The sequence below is a fragment of the Elephantulus edwardii genome, unplaced genomic scaffold, assembly GCF_000299155.1.
Source record: "Elephantulus edwardii isolate Elephantulus edwardi_28Jun2011 unplaced genomic scaffold, EleEdw1.0 scaffold00111, whole genome shotgun sequence".
Taxonomy (NCBI): Eukaryota; Metazoa; Chordata; class Mammalia; order Macroscelidea; family Macroscelididae; genus Elephantulus; species Elephantulus edwardii.
The window spans coordinates 5,867,459-5,891,719 of record NW_006399861.1 but is presented as its reverse complement, the minus strand read 5'-3'; the positions used below and the strand labels follow the sequence as shown (position 1 = coordinate 5,891,719).

Below are 24,261 nucleotides of genomic sequence, written 5' to 3'. Positions count from 1 at the left end.
GTAGAAATCATCTATTTCTTCTTCTTTGGCTCTGGTTGTTGGTGCATATATCTGAATGATAGTGGTATTCACTGGGCTTCCTTGTAAGCGTATGGATATGCAGTATATATTACTACTGCTCACCAATATCTGGTTCTCTTCTTTTGGGCCCATGGGAAATCCCCCTCAGGCTGTTAGAGTGAACAGAGCTATCTCTGACCAACAGTTTGTCCACTTTAGGTAGAAGAAAAGAGGGTCTCATGAGACTTCTATGTGCTCTCTTCCCCTGTCACCTCAATCCAGGATTCTGAGCATTAAAGATGGCCCAGTTACATGACAGAAGAGCTCTGTCAACCACTTGCTGACTGTTGATGTAAACAGAACTTGAGTAAGAGATGAATAAGTGGAAAGAGTGATGAACACAGCTTCTAATTGAAAGGTTGGTAATTCAAAGCCATGCAGCAATGTCTCAAAAGGACGCTTTGGTAATTGATTTTTTTAATGACCACAGCCATTGAAGACTCTATTCTATAATGACACATGGGCTGTCCATGACTCAGAATCAATTCACTAGTGACTGATTTTTATAGGATTAATATGTTATCTAGGCTTTGGGAAAATATTATACTGCATCATAGTCTTTTATGTTGTTATGCACCATAGACATAGAATATACCCATAGCTGACCCTCAAGCAGGTTTTCAGAGGCAGTTAATCAAAGTGAGGAGATTGCTTATCTTTCTTCCATGAAGCAGATGATGGATTCAAATCAAGTAGCTTTGGGTTGGCAGTAAGCTCCTTACCATTAAGCCACTAGAGCTCACACCTTTTACACATTTCTCCCTTACCAGAAGTCACTGAGCCATCAGTGACTCCAGAATTTTAGTTCTTATGTTAATATGATCCCAAGTTGAAAGCTTCAAAGGAAAATAAAATATCCATTTTACTTCAATGTTATCAGAATGCATCTCAATTCCTGTCACCCAGTGTGTTGTCAAAAATGTGTTGTCTATCAAAATAAAAACTAGAAACTAGTGGAAGTCAAGTCTTGGCCAGAAAGAAAGCTGACAGTTATCAATGCCTGCTGTGGGCATGGGAACAGAAAGGGGGGACATAGGTGCTGAGTGTCTGCCAAGCTGTATCCTGAAGCTATTTAAGGGATGCACATATTATTTCTAAGTACCAGCAATTATGAGATCCTATGGAACCACTCAGCCCTGTTTGAGATACTTCCATGGAGAAAAAGAATAAAGCAGTAGATGTTATAAGCAGTATAAGAAAATATAATCATTTGCTGTAAAACATATAGAGAATATCATAAATTTGTTTTGAAACAATAAATTTGCAATGAAATATCATAAGTTTGCTTTTAATTTGTTATACATATTATAAACTTATATAAGTGGCTTAAGTATGGAAAAATATTATGAGTTTGCTATGATAAGTTTGAATAAGAAATATATATGTTAGAAAATTGCTATGTTACATGTTAGAAATAAGAATAAGAAATATGCTAGGAATGTGCTATATGTTAGAAAATATGTTAGGAGTATTTGTGAAAAATATGCTAAGCAGTTTGATATGCCCAAACAGGCCCTTAGTGGCTTTTAGGACCCCACTGGCCACAGCAGGTGTGAACCTTTGATAAGGGAATAGGACTTGCTACTGTCCATGTTGCCAAGGAAATACAATAGTATAGAACAAGATTGGTCAAACCCATGTTGCTTTGATACGAATGTGACTGGTCATACAACTTGTTTTGAAACTAATATTTCAGAACTGAAGACCCAAGGGCTCTTTTCAGAACCAAAGACTCAAAGTCTCATTTCAGAGCTGAAGACTATGGCCGTACAACTAGGATAGAACATGATTGGTCAAACCCATGTTGCTTTTGGACTAATGTGACTGGTCATACAACTTGTTTTGAAAGTAATATTTCAGATCCAAAGACCCAAGGGCTCTTTTCAGAGCCGAAGACCCAAAGGCTCTTTTCAGAGCTGAAGACTATAGCCACACTAGTGACTATGAACAGCTGAACTAGCCAAGGACCCCATCTGCACCAATGGCCATGACGGGCAAAAGAAGGAGACCATTGGGATCCCAGGGGTTAGTGAATGTTTCCCACTATTAATGAATCAATATGTTGTGATGAATTTATGAATTGCAGTTAACTGTTTGATGTTTGCTATGAATTAATGAATATGTTGTGATGAATTTATGAATTGCAGTTAACTGTTTGATGTTTGCTATGAATTAATGAATATGTTGTGATGAATTTATGAATTGCAATGTAGATAAATTGCAATTGATTATTACTATGAATTAATCAATAAGTTGTAATTGGCTTTGGTAATATGTCTACAAGTAATTAATTAAGGCTCAAGGCTGGTGCCAAGCAGATCTAGAAATAATCCGTATACTTGAGCTTCCAGATTTGACCAAGTACCTTAACCTAAGTATTGAAGATATATATTCCAAAAGGATGCAGGAAGATACCTTAATTGAAGCAATAACTTGTACTTTGTGACAAACCAGACAGACTGAATTGTGAGACAGTCGGAAATCATACATATCAGTTCTTCTGAACCATTGTTAGCATTCTCTACTTGCTGCAGTCACTGTGCCAACCCACCTTGCTCAGGGTTTTCCTCTCATTCGCCATCCCTCCACCTTCCCAAGCATGCTGTCCCTTCCCAATGAATAACCTCTCTTAGTAACATGACGAAGTATGTGAGGCAAAGGAACATCATCTTTGCCTCCAAGAAACACTCTGGCTGCACCTTCTTCAAAACATACCTGTTTGTTCTTTTGGCAGTCCGTGGAATCTTCAGCACTCTTCTCCAACACTACAGTTCAAAGGCATTTAATTCTTCATCTCTCATCTTTATTCTTTATCTAGCTCTCAGATGAATAGCAAGTGATTGAAAAAACAATGGTGTGAATTTTGTGCCACCTAGTCTTCAAATTGACATCAATACTCCTCAGTAATTTGGAGAGGTCCCCGACTACAGACTTTGCCAATGCAATACATCTGCTAATTGGAAGTACCAAATGTATTGATTGTGGATCCAGGTAAAATGAAGTTGTTGACAGTTTCAATCTTTTCTCCATCCATCATGATGGTGCAGTGACAAGGAGTTTTGTTTTCCCAAAGTTGAGATGTAACCCATATTGAAGGCTGCAGTGTTTAACCTTCTGCAGCAAAACATTCAAGTCCTCCTCACTTGTAGCAAGCAAGGTTGTGTCATCTGCATAGGGAAGGTAATTGATGAGTTTTGCTGCAATCCTGCTACCACATTTTTCTTCATAGAGTCCAGCTTCTTGAGCAATTTATTCAGCATGCAGGTTAAATAGGTGTGGAGAAAGGATACACCCTGACAAACACTTTTCTTAATTTATACCTTGACCACGTTCCCTTGTTCTGTTGACATAACTGTCCTTGGTCTGGGTATAGGTTTTGCATGAGCACAATCAAGTGTTCTGGAATTCTCATTCTTCTCAATGTTAACCATAATTTTTTATGAATCAAAACAAGAATTTAAAAGTAAAAAAAATACTAAAAGCTTGGTTCTACTGGTTTTACGTGTAAAATATCAAACAACTGCCTCAAGCCTTTCTCTTACCCCTCTATGTAAAATGGGAGCAAATTTAAAGCTTACTTTATCTTTTTTGTGAAAAATTGGTAATCAAACATATATAAAATGATTAGTAGTCCCTGACATATAATAACCGCTTGCTAAATTAACTGTTGTGATTATTCTCAGAGACTTATCATTCTCAATTTTATTTATTACACAGAAGCTTAGCTGTTTAATATTCAAGTTGACAGTATGGAGAGGGGGAAGAAAAACACCAGCTCAACTCAATGTATATTTTAAAAAAGAATTCTGGCCAAATAAGTGTGGTGCCCTGGAATCCACTAAGTCTCCAGCGACCCTGTGAACAGCAGATCTGAACCTTTGGAGATTCTTCACCATTATCACAATCTCTGTTATGCTCATGCCCATTGTTGTCATCAGCGTGTCAGTGAAGATCACTAAGATCTGAAATATTTTAAAATTGATTCATTTAAGGGTTTTCCACATACCAAATAAAATACTGCATCTTATGCTGCCTCAAACCATATGTAAATGTATTTAAAGTGTGGCCATGGAACCGACTCACCATTTTATTAGAAGTTGAAAAAAAATAATTCGGCTTTCCTTGTGACCTTGTGAGTCACATGTAGGGTTATGTGGTCCACTGTTTTTTGGCAAAAGTTATTCATAACCACAATCAAGAAGACTTTGGAGCGTTCTAACTGAATGCCAATCGAAAGACTCAACTACATAAGATCACCATGACATCTTTAATAAGTCAGGGACAGTGTTGTACTAGGGTATTCTCATTCATAAAATCACCTGACTGCTCTATTAAACAAAACCATCTCAATAACCCTTAAAAAGTCCCTCTTTGCTTTCAGAGAAAAAGGTAATAGGCTGCTGGTATTCCCTCCTACTCTATGAAATGTGCTGTAATCTTGTTTTGTCTTCAGCTTTTCTTACTGCAGTTACAAACTATACGATAGTAGTGTTATTACTGTCACCATATTTTCAAATTCCCTGAGCCATTATAATAGAAGGAACTGCAGGTGCAGATGCTTATGAAGATATTAAAGTCCCTATCTTTTCAGTGCCTGCTAAAATATGTCTCCACATCCTTCAATAAAATAGTATTTTCTGAGTTATAATCTGAGTTCAGTTAGTCTGTTCATATTTTCTGCTCATTTTTGTAACTAGGTTGTTTGACCTTTTTTCTTGTTGAGGTCTTCTATAAATTTCAGCTATGAGTTCCTTATCAGACATGTCATTGCCAAATACATAATGGAATACTATGCAACAGAGAAAAAAAATGAACCTGTAAAACGTTACACAACAGGGATGAGCCTGGAAAACATTATGCTGAGTTAAATACCTCAGTCACAAAAAGACAAAACACTAAAAAAAATTTTAAAAAGACAATACTGTATAAGACCAAAGTTATGAAAATAGGATGTATACAGGAGAAGTGGGTGGTGGGAACAGGAAAAGAATGAATGGATACTGAACACTACAATAGAATAGGCAAAAAGGACTGTCTGAAAAGAATGGATAATTAGTGTATATAGGACATTAACAATTCAGAACAAGATGTGCATTATAAAACAAACTAGGGGAGGGAGAGGGAGGGGGAAATATGTAACAATGAATGAATGAATGAATGAATGAATGAATGAATGAATAAATGAATAATATGAATGAATGCTTCCTGCAAATTTTCACTAAAATTACAATTAAAAACCCCAGATCCCAAGACCTCCCTTGACTCTCTCTTTCTCGTTTCCCATACAAGCTGCAGAATACAACCAGCACCTGTATGCATTTAAAGGTAGAGGGGGAGACGGATAGAGAGGGAATGGCAGGAACTTAGTACAAATTCCCAATATTCCTTCTCATTCTGACAACAGCTCAAGCTAACCTGGGTGTTCATCCACACTCTTTCATTGCATCTCATCCCACCGCCTCAGACAGCCATTGTTCACCCTGAAGACTGTACTTGCACTCTAACAAGTGCCCACCACTTAGCTATTTCCAGAACTCAAAGTCTAGGAAAAAAGTTGTTTAAATGCTAGCATTTTCAATTAAAGGAAAATATCACTTTAATAAGAACATGGAGGTGCAAAGTTGAGAATTTCTTTTAACAACCACTAAAAAGATATAAACTTTGCCATTTCTCTCTTCATGTCCTCAAAAACATCTGTACTTGCCATTCTTTTTATTATATTGGTTCAAGGAATTTGAAAATATGGTAACAGTAGTTATAGCACCATTGTACAAATTGTAACAGTCATAAGAAAAGCTGAGGACAAGCTGCTTATAGCACATCTCATAGAATAGTAGACAAACACTGCAAGACTGTAATAAAACAGGATCGATGGGCTGGAGGGAGAATAGAACAGGAAAACAGTGGGCAGACAGTGAACACTGCAGTGGAACAGATGAGGGGAAGGACTGTCTGAAGGAATGTATGATTAGGCATTATAGGTATGACAACAATTTGGAAAGAAAGGTGCATTACAAAGTGAGCTGGGGGAGAAGAGTGAGGAAGGGAAGGAAATGTGCATAAATGAATGAATGAATACACTATTTTTCTGTAAACTTTCACTAAAACTACAATAAGGTCCAGGCCCTCTCAGGCAGTCCTTTCCATAGGACTCCTGGCTTCCTATCACTTCTCTCCCCGCATCACTCTACTCATCCCTTCATATCTCAGAAGGCACCTGTTTCTCACTACTGGCTCAGCCTGGGTCTGGCACCATCCCATCAAGTGGCTCTCCTCCCTGTTCACACTTTCAGAATACTCCTTTTGTTATTTTAATTATCAATTCAAGCATTTACTCTGTGAGTTGGAAACAACTAAAAATATCTAGCAATGGCTACTACCTATTTGAACCAACTGAAAAGTATTAGACATTGATTATTTTTTGCCTTTATCTTTGTACAAGAGCTGAGATAAATAATTATTTTCAAAAATATTTTGGGGTGTTCTTTCAGTTTTTTATTTTTGTAAAAATAACAAATACGTATCTGAACACTGGACAATGAATAAGGATAACCAAAAAAAGAATTGACACTTTTGAGTTGTGCTGTTGAAGAAGAGCACTGAACATCCCATGGACAGCCAAAACACAGATGTCTTGGAGAGGATGTAGCCGGAGTACTCCTTGGAGGCAAGAATGATGAGGCTTCACCTAACATACTTTAGGCATGTTGCTAGGAGGGGTTATTCCTTGGAGAGGGACATGATGGGGAAAGTGGAATGTCGGTGAAGGAGAGGAAGACCCTTAACTAGGTGGAATGACATGGTGACTGCTACAATGGGCTCTTGTGTGTCAGGAAGTATGAGGATAGCGCAGGACAAAACAGCATTCAGATCTTTTGTTCATAGGGTTGCTATGAGTTGTACTCAACTCAACAGGACCTAACAATAATAAACCGCACCACCACACCACTTTATAATGCTACTCAACATTCTGTAACATTCTTTTTTTCCTCCTGTAACATTCTTTAGAACTCCAAGTAATAATGGGAGTATGATGTTACTCAACTTTCTTTAATTCCACATGTGATCATCGTGTTTTTTTAAGGAACCAACATCCTCTGTTGTTGTTGTTATGTGCCGTCGAGTCGCTTGCGACTCATAGCAACCCTATACACAACAGCCCTAAACTCTGCTCTGTCCTGTGACAATCGCACTGTCTCCAACACTCCCATCCCAATTATCCCAGTCACTGAATCAATCCACCTCGTACAGGGCCTTCCCCTCCTGCGCTGTCCCTCCACACTCCCAAGCATGTTGTTCTTTTCCAAGGACTGGTCTCTTCTCACAACATGTCCAAAGTATATCAGAATCCTTGCCTCCAAGGAGCCACCCGGTTTAACCCTTTCCAGGTTGAATCTGTTTGTTTTCCTAGCAGTCCATGGTATTCTCAATACTCTTCTCCAGCACTACAGCCCGAAGCATCAATTCTCCTTCTATCCTCCTTGGTCATTGTCCAACTCTCTGATGCATAACAAGTGATTGTGAAGACCATGGCCTGTATCAGACTCAACTTAGTCTCCAGAGAGACACCATTGTTCTTCAGTACTTTGGAGAGGTCCCTAACAGCAGACTTTCCCATCGCAATGCGCCTTTTAATTTCCTTGCTACTGGTGCCAAGAGTGTTGACTGTGGAGCCAAGCAAACTAAAGCTGTGAACAATCTCAATCTCTTTACCATCCATCCTGATGCTGCCAATTGGTCCAGTGGTGAGAATCTTTGTCTTCTTGACATTGAGCCTCAATCCATATTGTAGGCTGCAGTCCTTGACCCTCTGCAGCAGGTGCTTCAGGTCCTCCTCAGTTTCAGCATGGTTTTGTCATCTACATAACGCAGATTATTGCTAGATCTTCCACCAATCTTGACCCCACAATTCTTTTCATAGAGCCCAGCCTTCCGGATAATCTGTTCTGCATACAGGTTGAAAAGGTATGGAGATAGGATGCATCCCTGGCATCACCGTTCCCAATTTTGAACCATGCAGTGTTCCCTTGCTCTGTTCTGATGACTGCCTCCTGGTCCAAGTATAGGTTTCCCATTAGAACGATCAAGTGTTCTGGTATTTCCATTCTTCTCAGAGTCAGCCACAGTTTGTTATGATCCACACAAACTCCTTTGCATAGTCAATGAAACACAGATAGATATTCCTCTGGTATTCTCTGCTTACAGCTAAGATCCATCTAACATCAGCTACAATATCCCTAGTACCACAACCCCTTCTAAACCCAGCCTGGACTTCTGGCAGTTCTCTGTTAATGTGCTGTTCCAGTCTTTTTTGGATAATCTTCAGTAGAATCCTGCTTGCATGTGAAATCAATGATATTCTGTCGTTTCCACACTCTGTTGGGTCACCTTTCTTTGGGATAGGAACAAATATAGACCTCTTCCAGTCAGTTGGCCAAGTGGTTGTTCTCCAGATTTCTTGGCACAACTTGCTGAGTTGCTAAACAAAAGGTGGGAGATTCCAGCCCATTCAGCAATGCCTTGAAGGACCTACTGATCTGTTTCTAAAACATCAACCGTTACATGTTTGACTCTGGCATGAGGTTGCCAGGACTTGGAATCTACTCAATGGCTGATAATTAAAGAAATACAAATATGTTATGAAATTATGGGAGTACATAATCCATAGTGTTTCTCTTGATTCTGGCTTCAAATCAATTCAATGCTTATTATTAATACTCCATTTACTTACATATCCAGTAATAAGTCTTTCTCTGCATCGTGAAAAGTTCTTTAAAAATGATTTTAATCTTATATTTTTGTTGTCTTTTTTGACTGTTTTTACTGTGGTGAATAGTAAAAAGCCTTTTCAGAATAAGAATAAGAGACATTCTAACTAGTCAAGATTTCATTATAAAATAAAGCATGGCTCAGCATCAAGACCAGAAAGGAGAGGCCCAAAGAACCCACGTTCACATGATCCACTTGGAAAAGGTTCCAGAGGCAAAGGTCAAAGTGCCAGGAGGAAGGCGGATTTAGTTCTGAAGGCATCCAACCCTTACTCTCCAGCCACTGGAAGCAACCCCAAGCCTGGCTACTGGCTTATCTCTTCAGCTCCTTCTGGGACTCAACAGACAATTGGGAACAGATCAGACTTACTCTTGGTGTGGAGCTCCTGTCTTGGTCAGCAAGGTCAGCACAAAAAACATGAAAATCACGAAGACTGCAAGACCAACCCAAAATCCAATCACAATGGAATCTGCAAGACAGTTAACGTTAGCATTAGAATTCCAAAGTACCTTCAAACTTAAACAGTCCAGGAATCTTGGCTGTGTATAGAAGCTTGGGAGAAAGGCCTTTCAATCTGTTTACATAAAGATAACAGTTATATTCTCCAGCAAATGAAGTCATTATAGAATCAGCTGAGGTTGATAGATTTGGTTGGCTTTTGTTTGTTTTGGCATGTAAATGAGTAAGGAAGTTAAAGATTTGATGATCCAATCTTGACCTATCAATCCAGTGGGAAGAGATAAATGTAGAAAATAAAGAAGAGGTCCAAGCTCCCTCTCACGTTCTGAAGTAGTGACTAGAGAAGTTTCTCTTTGGGACTTACAGCAACACAAAGAACCATAACCTCCTTTACTGTGGTTTTTCATATCCTCCTAAGGGACTCAGGCCCGAGTGAAAGTCACTGAGATCCTCAAGACTCGACTCAAGTCTTTTGAGTTAGAAAACACAATTTCTAGAAGAGACTGCAATATAAAATTTGGAATGAATTCTGATTTAAGACAACTCTATTTTATATTTTCATATATTCATGCTGGAATAATTCAGGTTCTCATTGTATTTTTGTGGAGAACATAAATGGCCTCCTGAAGGCTCCTCCTGCCATCCACCTTTCCTGTGATTCATTTTTATGGACATCTGCTTTAGCAAGCTCTGAACATACTGCTCTTCCTGAACAACCCATCAACAAAAATGCTGACTTACCTTTCCAGATTAAAAGAGATTCCATATACAAAATGCTTTATAAGACGCCTGGCATCTGAGCAAGTACGTCATATATATGTTAGCTATCATCACTAAAATTGCCTTTATTATCCTCTCTCAAATTTACCTTTCATACAACCTTGAAACTTCTAATTGTTCTCCCTCTCATTGCCATTGAGTTGGAACCAATTTATAACTGACATGGGAGGAGATTGCCCATCTTTCTCCTTCTGAGTCACTGGTGGATCCAAACCACTGGAGAGGTGTGCTCTGTAAGTTAGCTGCACAACCCTCTTCGAACCTAGTCACCAGAGTGCTCTCTAATTGAACCAGGGGACATTACGCCTCTATTTTTACCTAAGTTTTAACCATAAATTCTTCCTAACACTCATGCCTTTACAGTGATTCTGCCCTCTACCTGTCTGGAAAAACTTCCTCTAACCTAGAACTTATGTATATCTGTCTTTCTTTCAAGGTCCAATGCATGCACCATTAAAGCTTTCCTTATTCTCTCCAAGTGAGAAATTAAATTCTCCTCCTTCTTTGAACTCCAGGTGATTTTGTTAGTGTTTCTCTAAACAGACCTTCCCTTTCCTCAGTAATAGTCAGAGGTATGTATACAAATCTGGGATAAAAATTAAACTGGATTATCTACAGAGCCTGGCACATACACCACAGGGTCTCAAATTTGGGGGACAACTTAGCTGAATCCTTTTACATTTTTTGATAAGTTTGTCTATGTGTGGAACAGTGAGGATGCTCAGCAGTTTGCCTTTTAAATTATTGTTGTTTATATATTACGTGTATATTTAAAAAACAGTCTATTTTAAGTGACAAGTTTACAAATTACATTGGTTATTTTTCAGACCATCATTAATTAATCAGACATTAATTACCACTTCCTGGGGCAGTTAACTTATTACAATGTCTAAACAAACCCTTATCGCATACAATATATGTATTTAAATGCAAAACATCTCCCTAACCAAATTAGATCCAGGAAACAATTTTTCTAAAGTGAAGAAAGGAGATGAGCAATTTATTCTGCACAATTTATACTCTAACTCTACAGACAATAGCCAAGAGGCCAAGAACTTTATTCAACACATTTTATTCAGGACCCTGGATGCAAAACTAATCTCTCTTTCCTGGGTTAAGAGTATCAAAGAAAAAGAGACTGTAGACTGACTCATAATGGAAATGAGGCATAACATAAGAAAAAGGAACACATACCAAAAAAAGTACATGTACACAAATGCCACTAACAGTAAAGTAACAATAGTAGCCTCGATTGTGGGAGCATGATCTGTGAGGAAACACTACACCAATAAATGTCTGTCCCACATATTGTACTTTATCAATTGCCTACACAGTGAAACTTAGTTCTAAGATGACACACAATTTTGTGTTAAGTTAGCAGACTTAAGGAAGAAAGCAGAGAGAAGGAGAGAAAGCTTAACACAGCTTTATTAAAGGGGAGGGGAACAGGGAGTTCCCAGGTGAGCTTCCTCATTCTGGACTTGCAGAATGAGGACGTCACCGCCCGAACTTTTTGGGGAGGGTTTTTATAACAGACTCTTTAAGGAAGAAAGGGAGTTGCAGTCCACTGTCATTTATGGTCCACCTCTTAGCTTAGCTAGGCAGGCAAGGCCATTTGCTCTTCTTATCAGCATTTGAATTCTTCATTTGTCCCTTTGGGCCCCTGTCCAGACTTAACATGTTGTAGTTTAAATTCTCAACTCAGAAGTTTTGAAGATGCTCTCATGAAGACAGCTTTTACCATGAAGATGGGGCGTAATGTCCACTAGTCCTCCACTTACCAGGAAGGGGTGGGTAGAGGTGGAGAGGCAGGACCTTCACCCAACACATCTCCTTCCCTTGGTCAGTGAGCCCCTAGAGACTGATGAAGCAGCAGCAGCAGCAGCAGCAGCAGCAGCACAGAACTGGGAGGGTCACAGCCCTTAGCGAAGTCAGGAGGGGCAAGGAGGAGGGTGGGGATTAGAATTTGAGAACTGCTGTGACTCAGTATTGTAAATGTTTCCTTGAAAAGTAGCATTTAAGTTTCCCATCACATTATTCTTTAATTCAATCCACTTATTCATGTTCCTCTATTAAAGACATTTTGCTTCCTCAAATGATTTCCATCACATGGTCTTGAGCCCATGGCATTTTCTCACCCTGAGCACCACACAGAGAACATCAGCTATCCCCATCTCATTTCAAAAATACTCAACCCCTTCTCAAGTTATATTTGTATGTTGAGTTTCATGGGCACAAGTACTACTACATTAAAACAAAGCTGAAGTTTGCTCTCCCACTTTGTTGGAAAGAAGTCAGAATAGAGGTGAAATGAGGCTAGATGGTTAAGGAAGCCACGAGAAGCCTTCTAAAGGGTTCCTGGAAGCAAAGGGATGTGTGTACAGGGGGAAGAGGGGATTAACCATTGGATTGTACAATTTGATGGGTGGGGGGTGAGGGAAATTGAAAGAATTTGTTTGAATTTGTATTAGATTTTTTTTTTATTTAAACATGAAGTTTACTAGGACTTGAAGCAAAATCAGGAGGAAAATAATGAAATAGTCTTTTTGTTGCAGAAAATAATCCATGGCAGGTGTGCTTGAAACTAAATGATTTCAGAGTCATAATATTTCTTTTTATTTCTTCCTTTGTTTGTTTTATAGATTCGATTGAATTTTTAATGTCTCGAAGCTCTATGTCTTTCTTTCTTCTTGTACTTGGTTTCATCTCACCAATAATATATGAGAGATCCTACCTCTCCAACATATATTGCTTGCTGCCCTACTAAACTTTGCCATTGCCACTGGGATGAGATGGTATCTCATTTGGTTTTGATTTGCATCTTTCTTAATGACAGTGACTTTGAGTATTTCTTCATGTGTCTGTTGGCCATATTTTTCTGTGAAAAATTTTTTCCATGACTTTTGCCCATTTTGTAATTTAGTTATCAGTCTTCTGGATACTCTGTGTTGTGTTTTTGTTGATTGCCGTTGAGTTGAGTTGAGCATGAACTCTGTCATGATGAGTGGCCATTATGGTATTTGATACAATCATAGCACAGTGTTCAGCACCACAGCAACTCCAAGTTATTTCAGTACAGCAAATAGACAAAGATTGCTGTACCACTTAAAGAATGTTCATCCCCTAGTTACTTAATTTTAAAGATAGGCATGCCCAACAAATGCTGTTGACTGTAAACCAAGTAGACCCTCTGAAACTGGGAAAAAGTCTAGTCAGCTGACACCCGCTTGTGGGAGAAATAAGCCAATAGCACAGCCTAAAACCTTCCTCACGTGACCCTCATCAAGACGCAAGAAATCCTCTTCTAGAGTGGAACCACTCCACAGGAGCCTCCAAGCCAGCTGCCCATCATAGTCTGTAAACTTCTGTTATGAGACCTTTATCTGAGACGCTATTGCCAACGTTTGTTCTCAGTCAGTAGGTTTTCTTTCCACCCTGTATGAAATGTTTTTGATGAGCACAGAAATTGTGGTCCTTTTTAAAACCTATTCAAGGATCCATTGCTCAGCTCAAAACCTTTAAATGACTTTTCTGTGTAGAAATATATGGCTTTAGGATTACCTCTGAAAATCACTGCCTTCAATTATCTTTTAAATTTCATTGCTTACTAGTTTCTCTCAGTGCTTTTCATGATGCCATACTGGTCTCTTAATTGCTCCTTGAATGTGCTAGCTTACTCTTGTCATTGGCCCTTTTCTGGAATATTCTTATAGAGATAACTCTTATAGAGATAACATAATTTTATGCTTCTTTTAGGCCTTTGCTCAAACTCAGCTTTCAATACAGCATTATAAGACTACTCTAGCTATACTTTAACCTCATATTCCAGGCTTCTGTACCTTCAATGTATTTCCTTTTATAGCACCATGTGATTGTTTGCTTCTTGTTGCTGTTGTTATGTGGCCATTGGCTATGACTCATAACGACCCTATGCATAAAGCTCTAAACCCTGCTCTATCCTGACCTAATCTCAGTGTCTCTGACACATCTACCCTCATATCTTAGCCATTTTGTCAATCCATCTCATCCAGGGCCTTCCTCTCCTGCACTGTCCCTCCACCTTTCCAAGCATGATAACCTTCTCCAAAGATTAGTCCCTCCTGAAAACATGTCCAATGTATGTGAGACAGAGCCTCAAAATTCTTGCCAGCAAGGAGTAGCTTGATTTCACACTCTCCAGGACAGACCTGTTAGTTCTCTTGGTAATCCATGGTATATTCAATACTCTTCTCTAGCATCACAACTCAAAGGCATCAATCCTTCTTTTGTCATCCTTGATCACTGTCCTGCTGTCTGATCAATGGCAATTAATTACAAAGACCACAGCCTGGATCAGGTGCACCTTATTCTCTAGACTGACATCCTTGATCTTCAGCACTCTGGAGAAGTCCCTTACATCAGATTTTCCTAATGCAATTCATCTTTTGATTTCCTGACTAGTGGAGTGTTGGTTTCTCAGCACTCTAGTGCAATATTTAGTCTCATCTGACATACATCTTGGTCTTTTCTTTCTCCCCTGCCTTTGTAATGACCTTTGCATTTTTCATAGATTATATTCTTGATATTCTCCCACAGCTCATTTGGTCTTCACTCATTGGTGGCCAATGCCTCAAACCTGTTCCTGAGATGCTTTTGAAATTCAAGTGGGATAGACTTAAGGTTAAATTTTGGTTCCTATGGACTTAATTTTTGTCAATGTCAGCTTGAACTTGTGTAGGAGTTGTTGGTGGTCTGTTCCACAAGCAGCACCTGGCTTGGTTTTCACAGCTGATACTGAATTTCACCAGCAATTCTTTCCACAGATGTAATATGTTTTATTCCTATGCATACTCTCAGGTGAAATCCATGTTTGTATTTCTTATAAAAGGTATTTGCAATGAATAAATCACTGAATGTGCAGCATTCTATCATTCTATCTCCAGCTTCATTTCTGTGACTGAGTCCATATCCTCTAACTACTGATCCTTCTTCTCTGTTCCCAATTTATCATTCCAGTCACCCATTATTATTAATGCATCTTGATTGCATGTTTGATCGATTTCTCACTGCGAAAGTTGGTAGAAATTATTTTCTCCTCTTTGGCTGGTGCATATATTTGAATGATAGTGGAAATTAAGGAACTGAAGATTTCAAATGGCAGCTCAGGAACACAAAGCAAACTATAATAATGAAATGTGTAAAGAGCTGGAGACAGAAAATCAAAAGAGCCAAACTCGCTCAGCATTTCTTAAGCTTAAGGAAATAAAAAGCCAAATCCAAGCAATGAGTTGCAATATTTAAGGATAATTCAGGCAGAATATTAAATGATCCAAGAAGCATTAAAAGAAGTTGGAAGGATTATAGGGTGTCATTGTACCAAACCAGAAGGAATTGGTGAACCAAAAGAATGTAATGAAACAACATATGAGCAAGAGCCACTGGTAATGAAGGAAGAAGTTAAAACTGCTCTGAAAGAACTGACAAAAAACCAAGGATCCAGGAATTGACAATATACCAATTGACATATTTCAACAAACTCTGCCCTGGATGCGCTCACTAAGTTGTGCCAAGAATTCTGGAGGACAACCACCTGGCCAACTGACTGGAAGAGATCTATATTTATTCCCATTCCAAAGAAAGCCGACCCTATGGAATGTGCAAATTATCAAATAATATTATTAATATCACATGCAAGCATGATTCTGCTGGAAATGATCCAAAAATGACTGGAACAGTACATCAACAGAGAAATGCCAGATGTGAAGGCTGGTTTTAGAAGAGGCCGCGGTTCTAGGGATATTATAGTTAATATTGGATGGATCTTAGCTGAAAGCAGGGAGTTCCAGAGGAATATTTATCTGTGTTTCATTGACTATGCAAAGGTGTTTGACTGTGTAGATCACAACAAACTGGGGCGACTCTGAGAAGAATGGGAATCCTAGAACATTTGTTTGTGCTTATGTGAAACCTATACCTGGATCAGGAGGCAGTTGTCAGAACAAAGCAAGGAGACACTGCATCATTGTAAATCTGGAAGGGTGTACACTAGGGATGTATTCTATGTCCATACTTTTCCAATCTATATGCAGAACAGATCATGCAGGAGGCTGGGCTGTATGAATGTGACATCAGGATTGGAGAAAGATTTGTCAACAACCTGTGTTATACAGAAGAGACAACCCTGCTTGCTGGAACTGAGGAGGACTCGAAGCACTTGCTGCAGAAGGTCAAGGACTGCAGCCTTCAATATGGATTGAAGCTCAACATCAAGAAAACAAAGGTTCTCACCACTGGGCCTATTGGCAGCATTATGATAGATGGTGAAAAGACTGAGATTGGTAACAGATTTGGTTTGCTTGGCTCCACAATCAACACTCTTGGTACCAGCAGCCAGGAAATCAAGAGATGAATTGCACTGGGAAAGTTGGCTGTCAGAGCATTGATGTCAGTCTGGAGACTAAGGTGTGCCTGATCTAGGCCATAGTCTTCACAATTGTGTGTTGTGTGTCAGAGAGCTGGACAATGACTAGGGATGATAGAAAGAGAATTGATTCCTTTGAGCTGTGATGCTGGAGAAGAGTATTGGATATACCATGGACTGCCAGGAGAACAGTTTCACCCAAGAGAGGGTGTAGCTGGACTGCTCCTTGGAGGCAAGGATTCTGAGGCTTTGTCTGACATACTTTAGGCATGTTGCAAGGAGGGACCAATCCTTGGAGAGGGACATCATGCTTGAGGGACAGCTCAAGAGAGGAAGACCTCAATGAGATAGATTGATCCAGTGACTGGGGTCTGGAAGTAGGAGTTATCAGAGACAATAAGATTGGCACCAGATAAAGCAGGGTTTAGGGCTGTTGTACATAGGGCTGCTACGAGTCACAAGCGATTTGATAGCACATAACAATAAACAACATTGGAGTGTCGATTGTGGAACTGAGCAAGATGAAATTGTTAGCAATTTCAATTCCTTCTCCATCTATCATGATGCTGCCAATTGACCCATTTATGAGAATCCTCATTTTCTTGATGTTGAGTTTTAACTCATATTGCGAACTAAAGTCCTTGACCTTCTGCAGCAAATGCTTCAGGCTCTCCTCAGTTTCAGAAAGTAAGGTTGTGTGATCTGCATAATGCAGGTTGTTGATGAGTCTTCCTCCGATCCTGATGCCACATTCCTCCTCATTAAGTTCAGCCTCTCAAATGATCTATTCTGCATACAGATTGAAAAGCTATGGAAACAGAACACATTCCTGATGCACACCTTTTCTGATTTTGTACCATTATTTCTGTGCTCTGTTCTGCTGACTGCCCCTGGTCCAAGTATAGGTTTCACATGGGCACAATCAAGTGTTCTGGGATTCCCTCAAAGTTCGTTAGCCACAACTTGTTGTGATCTACATAGTCAACTACTTTTTCATAGTCAATGAAACATAGATAGACATTCCTCTGGTACTCTCTACTTTCAGCCAAGAGCCATCTGACTTTGGCAGTGATGTCAGTGCAATGGCCTTCTAAATTCCACTTATATTTCTGGTAGTTCTATGTCAATGTACTTACTCTTCAGTCACTTTTGGATAATCTTCCCCAGGATTTTGCTTGTGTGTAATATTAGTGATATTGTTCTATCATTTCCACACTCTGTTGGATCATCTTTTTTCAGATGGGAATAAATATGTATCTCTTTCAGTCAGTTGGCCAGGAGGTTGTCCTCCAAATTTCTTGGCACAGGCTGATGAGCACATCCAGGGCTGCATCTCTTTGTTGAAGTATGTCAATTGGTATTCCATCAATTCCTTGGGCTTTCTTTCTTGCCATTTCCTTCAGAACAGCTCAAACTTCCTCATTCATCTCCATTGCCTCTTGAACATAAGTTGTTTCATGAAATACTTCTGTGTTAGCCACATTCTTTTTGATTCAGTGACTCTGTACTCCCTCCATCTTATTTTGGTGCAATAACTCGAGGCTTGAATTAGCTCTTAAGTTCCGTCAGCATAAGAAATATTAAGCAAAGACAACCCTTTTTATTTTCTGACTGTAGCTCTTTGCACATTTCATTGTTATACTTTTTTTTTTTGTTTTTCCTTTTTATCATTGTTATACTTTGCTTTGTCTTCCCTTTGAAGTCTTCTGTTCAGCTCCTTAACATCTTGATTTCCTCCCTTTGCTTTAGTTTCCTGGCACTCTAGTGCAATATTCAGAGTCTCTTCCAACATCCATCTCAGTCTTTTTTTCATCTTTTGCTTTTGTAATAACCTTTTGCATTCTTCATGGATAATATTCTTGATATCCTCCCAACAGCTCTTCTGGTCTTTGCTCATTAGTGTTCAAGGCCTCAAATCTATTTCTAAAATTGTTTTTTTTTTTAATTCAAGTGGAATAGAGCCAAGGTCAAATTTAGGTATCTGTGGATTTGATTTAATTTTCTTTAACTTCAGTTTGAATTTGCATATGAGTAGTTGATGATCTGTTCCATAATCAGCACCTGGCCTAGTTTTCAGAGCTGATATTGATCTTCTTCAATAATTCTTTCCACAGATGTAGTCAATATGATTCCTGTGCAGATCAGATGAGGTCCATGTTTTGGTCACCATTTATGTTTCTTGTAAAAGATATTTTAAATGAATAAATCATTGGCTGTACTAATTTCTATCATTTTAGCTCCATGCTCATTTCTGTCACCAAGCTTATGTTTTCTATTGATCCTTTTTCTCCATTTCCAACTTTTGCATTCCAAGCACCCATTATTATCAGTGCATAAAGGCTGCATGTTCAATTTCTGACTGCAAAAGTTGATCGAAATAATCTACCTCCTCCTCTTTGGTTCTGGTTGTTGGTACATATATTTGAATGATGGTCGTATTGACAGGTATTCCTTGTATGTGTATAGATATTATCCTGTCACTCACAACACTGTATTTCAAGATGGATCTGGATATGGTATGTTAAATTATGAATGTGACTACATTTTTCTTCATGTGCTAATTTTTCACATAGTGATCAGATTCAAAATATCCCATGCAAACACATCTCATTTGGCTAATATAGAATAGGTCAATATTTCTGCATTACATTTCTCTCTTAACAATATCCAATTAACCTACATTTATGCTTCATACATTCCACATTTCAATAACTAGTGTCTGCTTGCAACTGTTCCTTCTCCTTTGTGTTTTCCAACTGGAGGGTTGCATATCTGTTAGTCTAAAACAAGTGTGCTCTATTGTGAACAGGACTTTCTAAGACCTGTTGTTTCAGAAATGGATGGCCAAACCTTTTTCCTAGTGTGCCTTAATTTAGAAATTCAATATCTTAGTGCACTATCTGGCAAACAAGCATTTTACCCAGAAGATCAGATGACATACGCTTCCCATTGCAAAAAGTAACCAATTAAGTGCTGTTTCCCACACACACCTTTGGCATCCATGATTTTATTTCACTCCTGCCCTGCTCTGCCAGCTTCCACTTCCTCAAACATCTACTTTCGCCTCTCCCCTTCCAACCTCTCCCTTGCCTGGTCAGCATACACCTTCTTCCTCCCTCAGCCTACCCTAGCTATGGTGGCTCAGGCCTCCAGTCACTCCTGTAATGCTGGTTGGTCCTGCTGCCATTGCTCCACTTTGTCTTGAGGCTACTGCCAGCACTGCTCCACTCTCCCATTCAGATGCTGCCCACTGCAGCTCTGGTCTCTTGAGTGATCTCCACTACTGTCATTCATGTACTTGCTGCCCATCTGCTGCTCCCTTCATTCACATCTCCATTGACCAGCAGCATCACTGGTGTCTCTCACTGCTGCTGCCTATGTCTCTGGTGCTTTACATTGCCAGTGTGTGTCTCACATCCTTGTTCACTTATGACTCATAAATAATCTCTATTTCCCACTAGAGGATATTTGGGGCATTCAGAGTGGTGTGACCACAGGCTGTCTCTCTCACTAGAATGCAAAATTTATAAGAGGAGATACTTTTATATATTCTATTTGTTGTTGTTGTTGTTATTGTTCATTGCCGTCAAGTTGAGCATGACTCATAGAGAGTCAGTGAACAAAAGACCTAAAGCCTTTCTATAACTATTGTCATTTCTCAAATTTCATACAGTTTCCAGAGGCATGTTGTTTAGGAAGTGGATGCCATTCCCGCTGTCAAACCAGTCTTAATCTGGGAGCTCCACCAAACACTGTCCCTCACGGTTAACCATTATGACATTTGACCCCTGAATGGCAGGCACAAGGTTCAGCATCACAGCAATTCCAGGTTACTTCAGTGCAGCAAATTGACAGAAGAGTGCTGTCCCACTTCTAAGATGTTCATCTAACCTATAATAGCAACTGACTTTTAAATACAAAAAGGCCTTCCAGTGGAATCTAAGTAAGACACTTAACTTAAAAAAAAATCAAAACCTCAATATAAAATGTTGTTGTTGTTGTTACATGCTGCGTTCCATAGTGACCCTATGTACAGCAGCTCTAAACCCTTCCCTGTTCTGAGGCAGTCTCGCTAATTCTGATACACCAATCCCCATTTCCCCAGTTACTGTATCAATCCACCTCATCTGGGGTCTTCGTCTCCTTCACTGTTCCTCTACACTTCTGATCATGATGCCCTTCTTTAATCTCTTCATGAATGTCTTCTTGATCTCTCCTGGCCACATGTCCAAAGTATGTGAGATGGAGCTTCAAATTTCTAGCCTCCAAGGAAAGACTTGGAATGAGGCTGTTTCTAACAGATGCTTAATACATACACATTGTTACTGACTGCTGTCAAGTTGAATATGACTCATAGTGACCCTATGAACCAAAAGCCTGAAGCCTTTCTATAACTATTGTCATTTCTCCAGGTTCATAGAGTTTCCAGAGGCATGTGATTTAGGAAGTGGATGCCTCTCCTGCTTCCAACATACACATTGGGTAAGTAAATTTCCACTTTTCTAATGCGAAATGTATATTATGTGTGCTCCAGTTTCTTATACATAGTCAGATTTAGTAAGTGACCCCTCCACAAAAAAGGCAAAAAGATATTTACCAATGACCACCAGAGGTTGTTTCTCAAATGAAAGACACTTTGAATCTAAGAAATTTCCATTTTCCCAGGCAGAGGAACTTAGTTCTGACCTTAAAATGTACTTATTGCTCTCGCAAGGCAAATGAAGATAAATGTTATGTTCATGTATATTCTCTGTAAAGGCTTCACCTTGAAATGCTTTGTTTCTATAGTTTTTAAATTGCATCTGATTGGCTAGATATTTTTCTCAGCTAAAACAGTAAGTACTCCTAAAGATCAGAATCACAAAAGACTACATAATGTAACCATTGCAACAGTTTACTTAATCTTTTAATTTATGTATGTAGTTTTTTGTTGTTATTGTTGTTTTATGTATCTCATATATTGCTATATCTTTATTTTCATTTGATCTCTTATACCAGAACAGTAAATACTCACTCTGAGTATTTGGGGTTTTCTTTGTGTAAAGGTAAAAACTAACAAAAGCACTCATTTTAACAAGAGATTGAAGTAAATCAAAATGAATAAAAATAGTGACAAGCATCTTTTAATAATTGGAACATGAAATGTACACAACATGAATGTTAGAAAACTAGAAATTGGAACTAAAATGAAATAGAATACATAGAATGGATTAATATTAATATTCTGGCTTTAGTGAGATGGGATGGACTACCTTTGGCCATTTTGAATCAGATCAATCACATGGCATACTATACTGGGAATAAAGAAAAGAAGAATGAGGTTGCACTCATAGGGGGAAAAAGTCATTCATAAGATAGGTAAATACGTAATGTGTGACCCTTCTGTATATATTTTACAGGAATTCTTCTAGCCAAAATAATTTTTAAAATATATTCACAAAATATTTTTCCAACTATCTCTGGAAATGTACCAATGAAAATTACAGCAGCTGTTCTGCCTTTAGTAACCTCTTAAATCAAGGAAAAGAGATACAAGCAAAGATGCAAAAATAAAATTTATGTCTCCAATTTGTGAAAGCCTAAATTACAGAGAAACATACAATTCCCCTATCCACACTGATTTCTGCTATGAGTCCTAATACACAAACATCTTCACTTTAATGTTATCTGTGGGGGGGGCATCTAAAAAATTTAGTTAATTAAGGAATATAATTTCACTTGTTGACAACAATAGTTTCTGTCTAATAATATCAGCAGATCTTAATGCATGCCATTCATGCCCCCACCCCCCTAAAGGAAGTGCTAGGCAACCATCTACTGAGATGAAAATAATAAAATGTTTCATTATTACCAGCTCAAAGACTGCAGCAATGGGTTCAAGCATGCCAGAGATGATGAGTATGGTTGTTATGAGTTATACTCAATAGCACCTACTAAAAATTCTATTAGGTATGAAGTAAATGTGGTTGAGTAGAAAAGTAGAAAGTATTCCACTGCAGACAAGCAATAGGAGGAGATCAGGACTTCCAAGATATGCCCCAGCGTTAAAAGCATTTCCTTTGTTGCATTTTCATTGCCAATTCTAATCTCTACAATATTTCCTAATGAGTCCCATTAGTCTGTACATATTTAGTACCTGAAACTTTTACAGTGGCACAGATACATATTCTGAAAAGAATATCTCTTGGATATTTATGGGATAACCAAGACAAGATAGTGGCTCTAGACTGTTATGTCAATTTCATTTAATCAGACAGGTAGACTTCTTGTTGTCCAGTCACCATGTAGCCATGATTGGAGTGGAGTAGTAACTTTTACAGAATTACATATCCTTGTTCTGTGCTGGATCAATAATCAGTCAGATAATCAGTGAACACAGACCATACTGATAACAGAGTTAGAAATTATGCCATACTATTCCTATGCGTCATTATGAAAACAGAGAGATAGATTGTTCTTCACAGCTACAAAGGATTAAAGGAGTCACAAGGGTGCCACCAACTATCGGGTGCAAAAGAAGGCCCCCCAAATAAGAATTCCAGATTCTATTTCTGTACTTATTTTCAGATAGTATAAACATTTACACTTTTGAAGTACCTGGAATAGCTACTGATGTGTAAAAAAAATAATAATAATAAAATACACACACATACAAACTTCCCAATTCAACAAACCCACAAAAAAAACCTCCTCGTGCTAATATGGTATGAATATTCTTCATGAGAATTGCATTCTTTTAAAGAACCGTCTTTATGAGACCCAGCTACTATAAATATTATATCTAAGGTCTAAGTCAACAGTGGTGAAATAATATGAGTAATGGTGACATAACTCAAAGAACATCACCAATGCTATTGAATTGCACATGAAAAATTGGTGAGTGGGTATATGATCTGCCAGGTTTATTATCTCAAAAAGTATAAGCAACAATCAAAAAACCCTCTCAATCTGAAACTAACCCTGAATTATTCTTCTCCGCTTAGGGAATCAATCTTTCAAGAAGTTCTTCACTGTTCCAAGTCACCAAGGGCCCCACATATTACATACCACTCCCAAGCAATAATTCTGTTATGTGGATGAGGTATTTTGGAAGCTTTGCAGATATAGGGTAGACTTTTGAAGGAAGGCAGAGTATTTAGAAGAATGACTCACAGGAGAATTCATATATGAAAGCGAACACATACTATGCTTACAGTGAAGAACTGCACAAGACTCACATTTATTGGCCTTCAGTCCTTCAAAGGAGACTGGTCCAATCTCATAATACTCATATTCCCAGGTGTAATCCGAATTTGATGCTGATTGTTGGGAGGTTTTGTTGGACAGTAACCTCTGGACAGACATCGCCACCCTACACAAATGGAATAAGAAAGAGTAGAACCTGTTAGTTCATCTACAACTCACATTCTAATTGCTCCTGGCCACATTCCAGAGAGGGGTCAGAGAAAGTTCCTCATATCCCACTAAATTTACTTCATCAAACTCTATTCCAACTTGGTGATGGTCTTCTGCAGGGTTTCTGAGAGTGTAAATCCTCAGATTCCTCCTGCGGAGCAGTTAGTAGACTGCCCACCTTTCAGTTAGCACCCCAAAATGTAAGATACTAAATCACAAGGGCTGCTTGTCTCAGACCACATACCCTAACCAAATCCAAATCACAGCCACTGAGCCAATTCAAACCAAGAGCAACCTTTCACTGGGCTTCTGTGGCTGTAATCTTCATGGAAGGAGGCTGCTCATGTTTTTCCTATAGGGCATTTGGTGGATTCTAAGCAACAGCGTTTCCGTTAACA

General features: G+C 38.8%; 1 protein-coding gene across 1 annotated transcript in view; it reads right to left on the bottom strand.

Moving 5' to 3' along the window:
* MRAP2 (melanocortin 2 receptor accessory protein 2) overlaps nucleotides 1–23,813 on the bottom strand; it is a 32,081-nt gene extending 8,268 nt beyond the window's left edge. Inside the window, exons 1-2 of the mRNA XM_006892131.1 lie at nucleotides 23,686–23,813; nucleotides 9,199–9,298 (exon numbers count right to left, since the gene is read on the bottom strand). Of these exons, the coding sequence (XP_006892193.1) occupies nucleotides 9,199–9,298; nucleotides 23,686–23,812 (227 nt within the window). The 5' untranslated portion in view covers nucleotide 23,813. The remainder of the gene's footprint in view (nucleotides 1–9,198; nucleotides 9,299–23,685) is intronic.
* Between the last annotated feature and the right edge of the window lie 448 nt (nucleotides 23,814–24,261).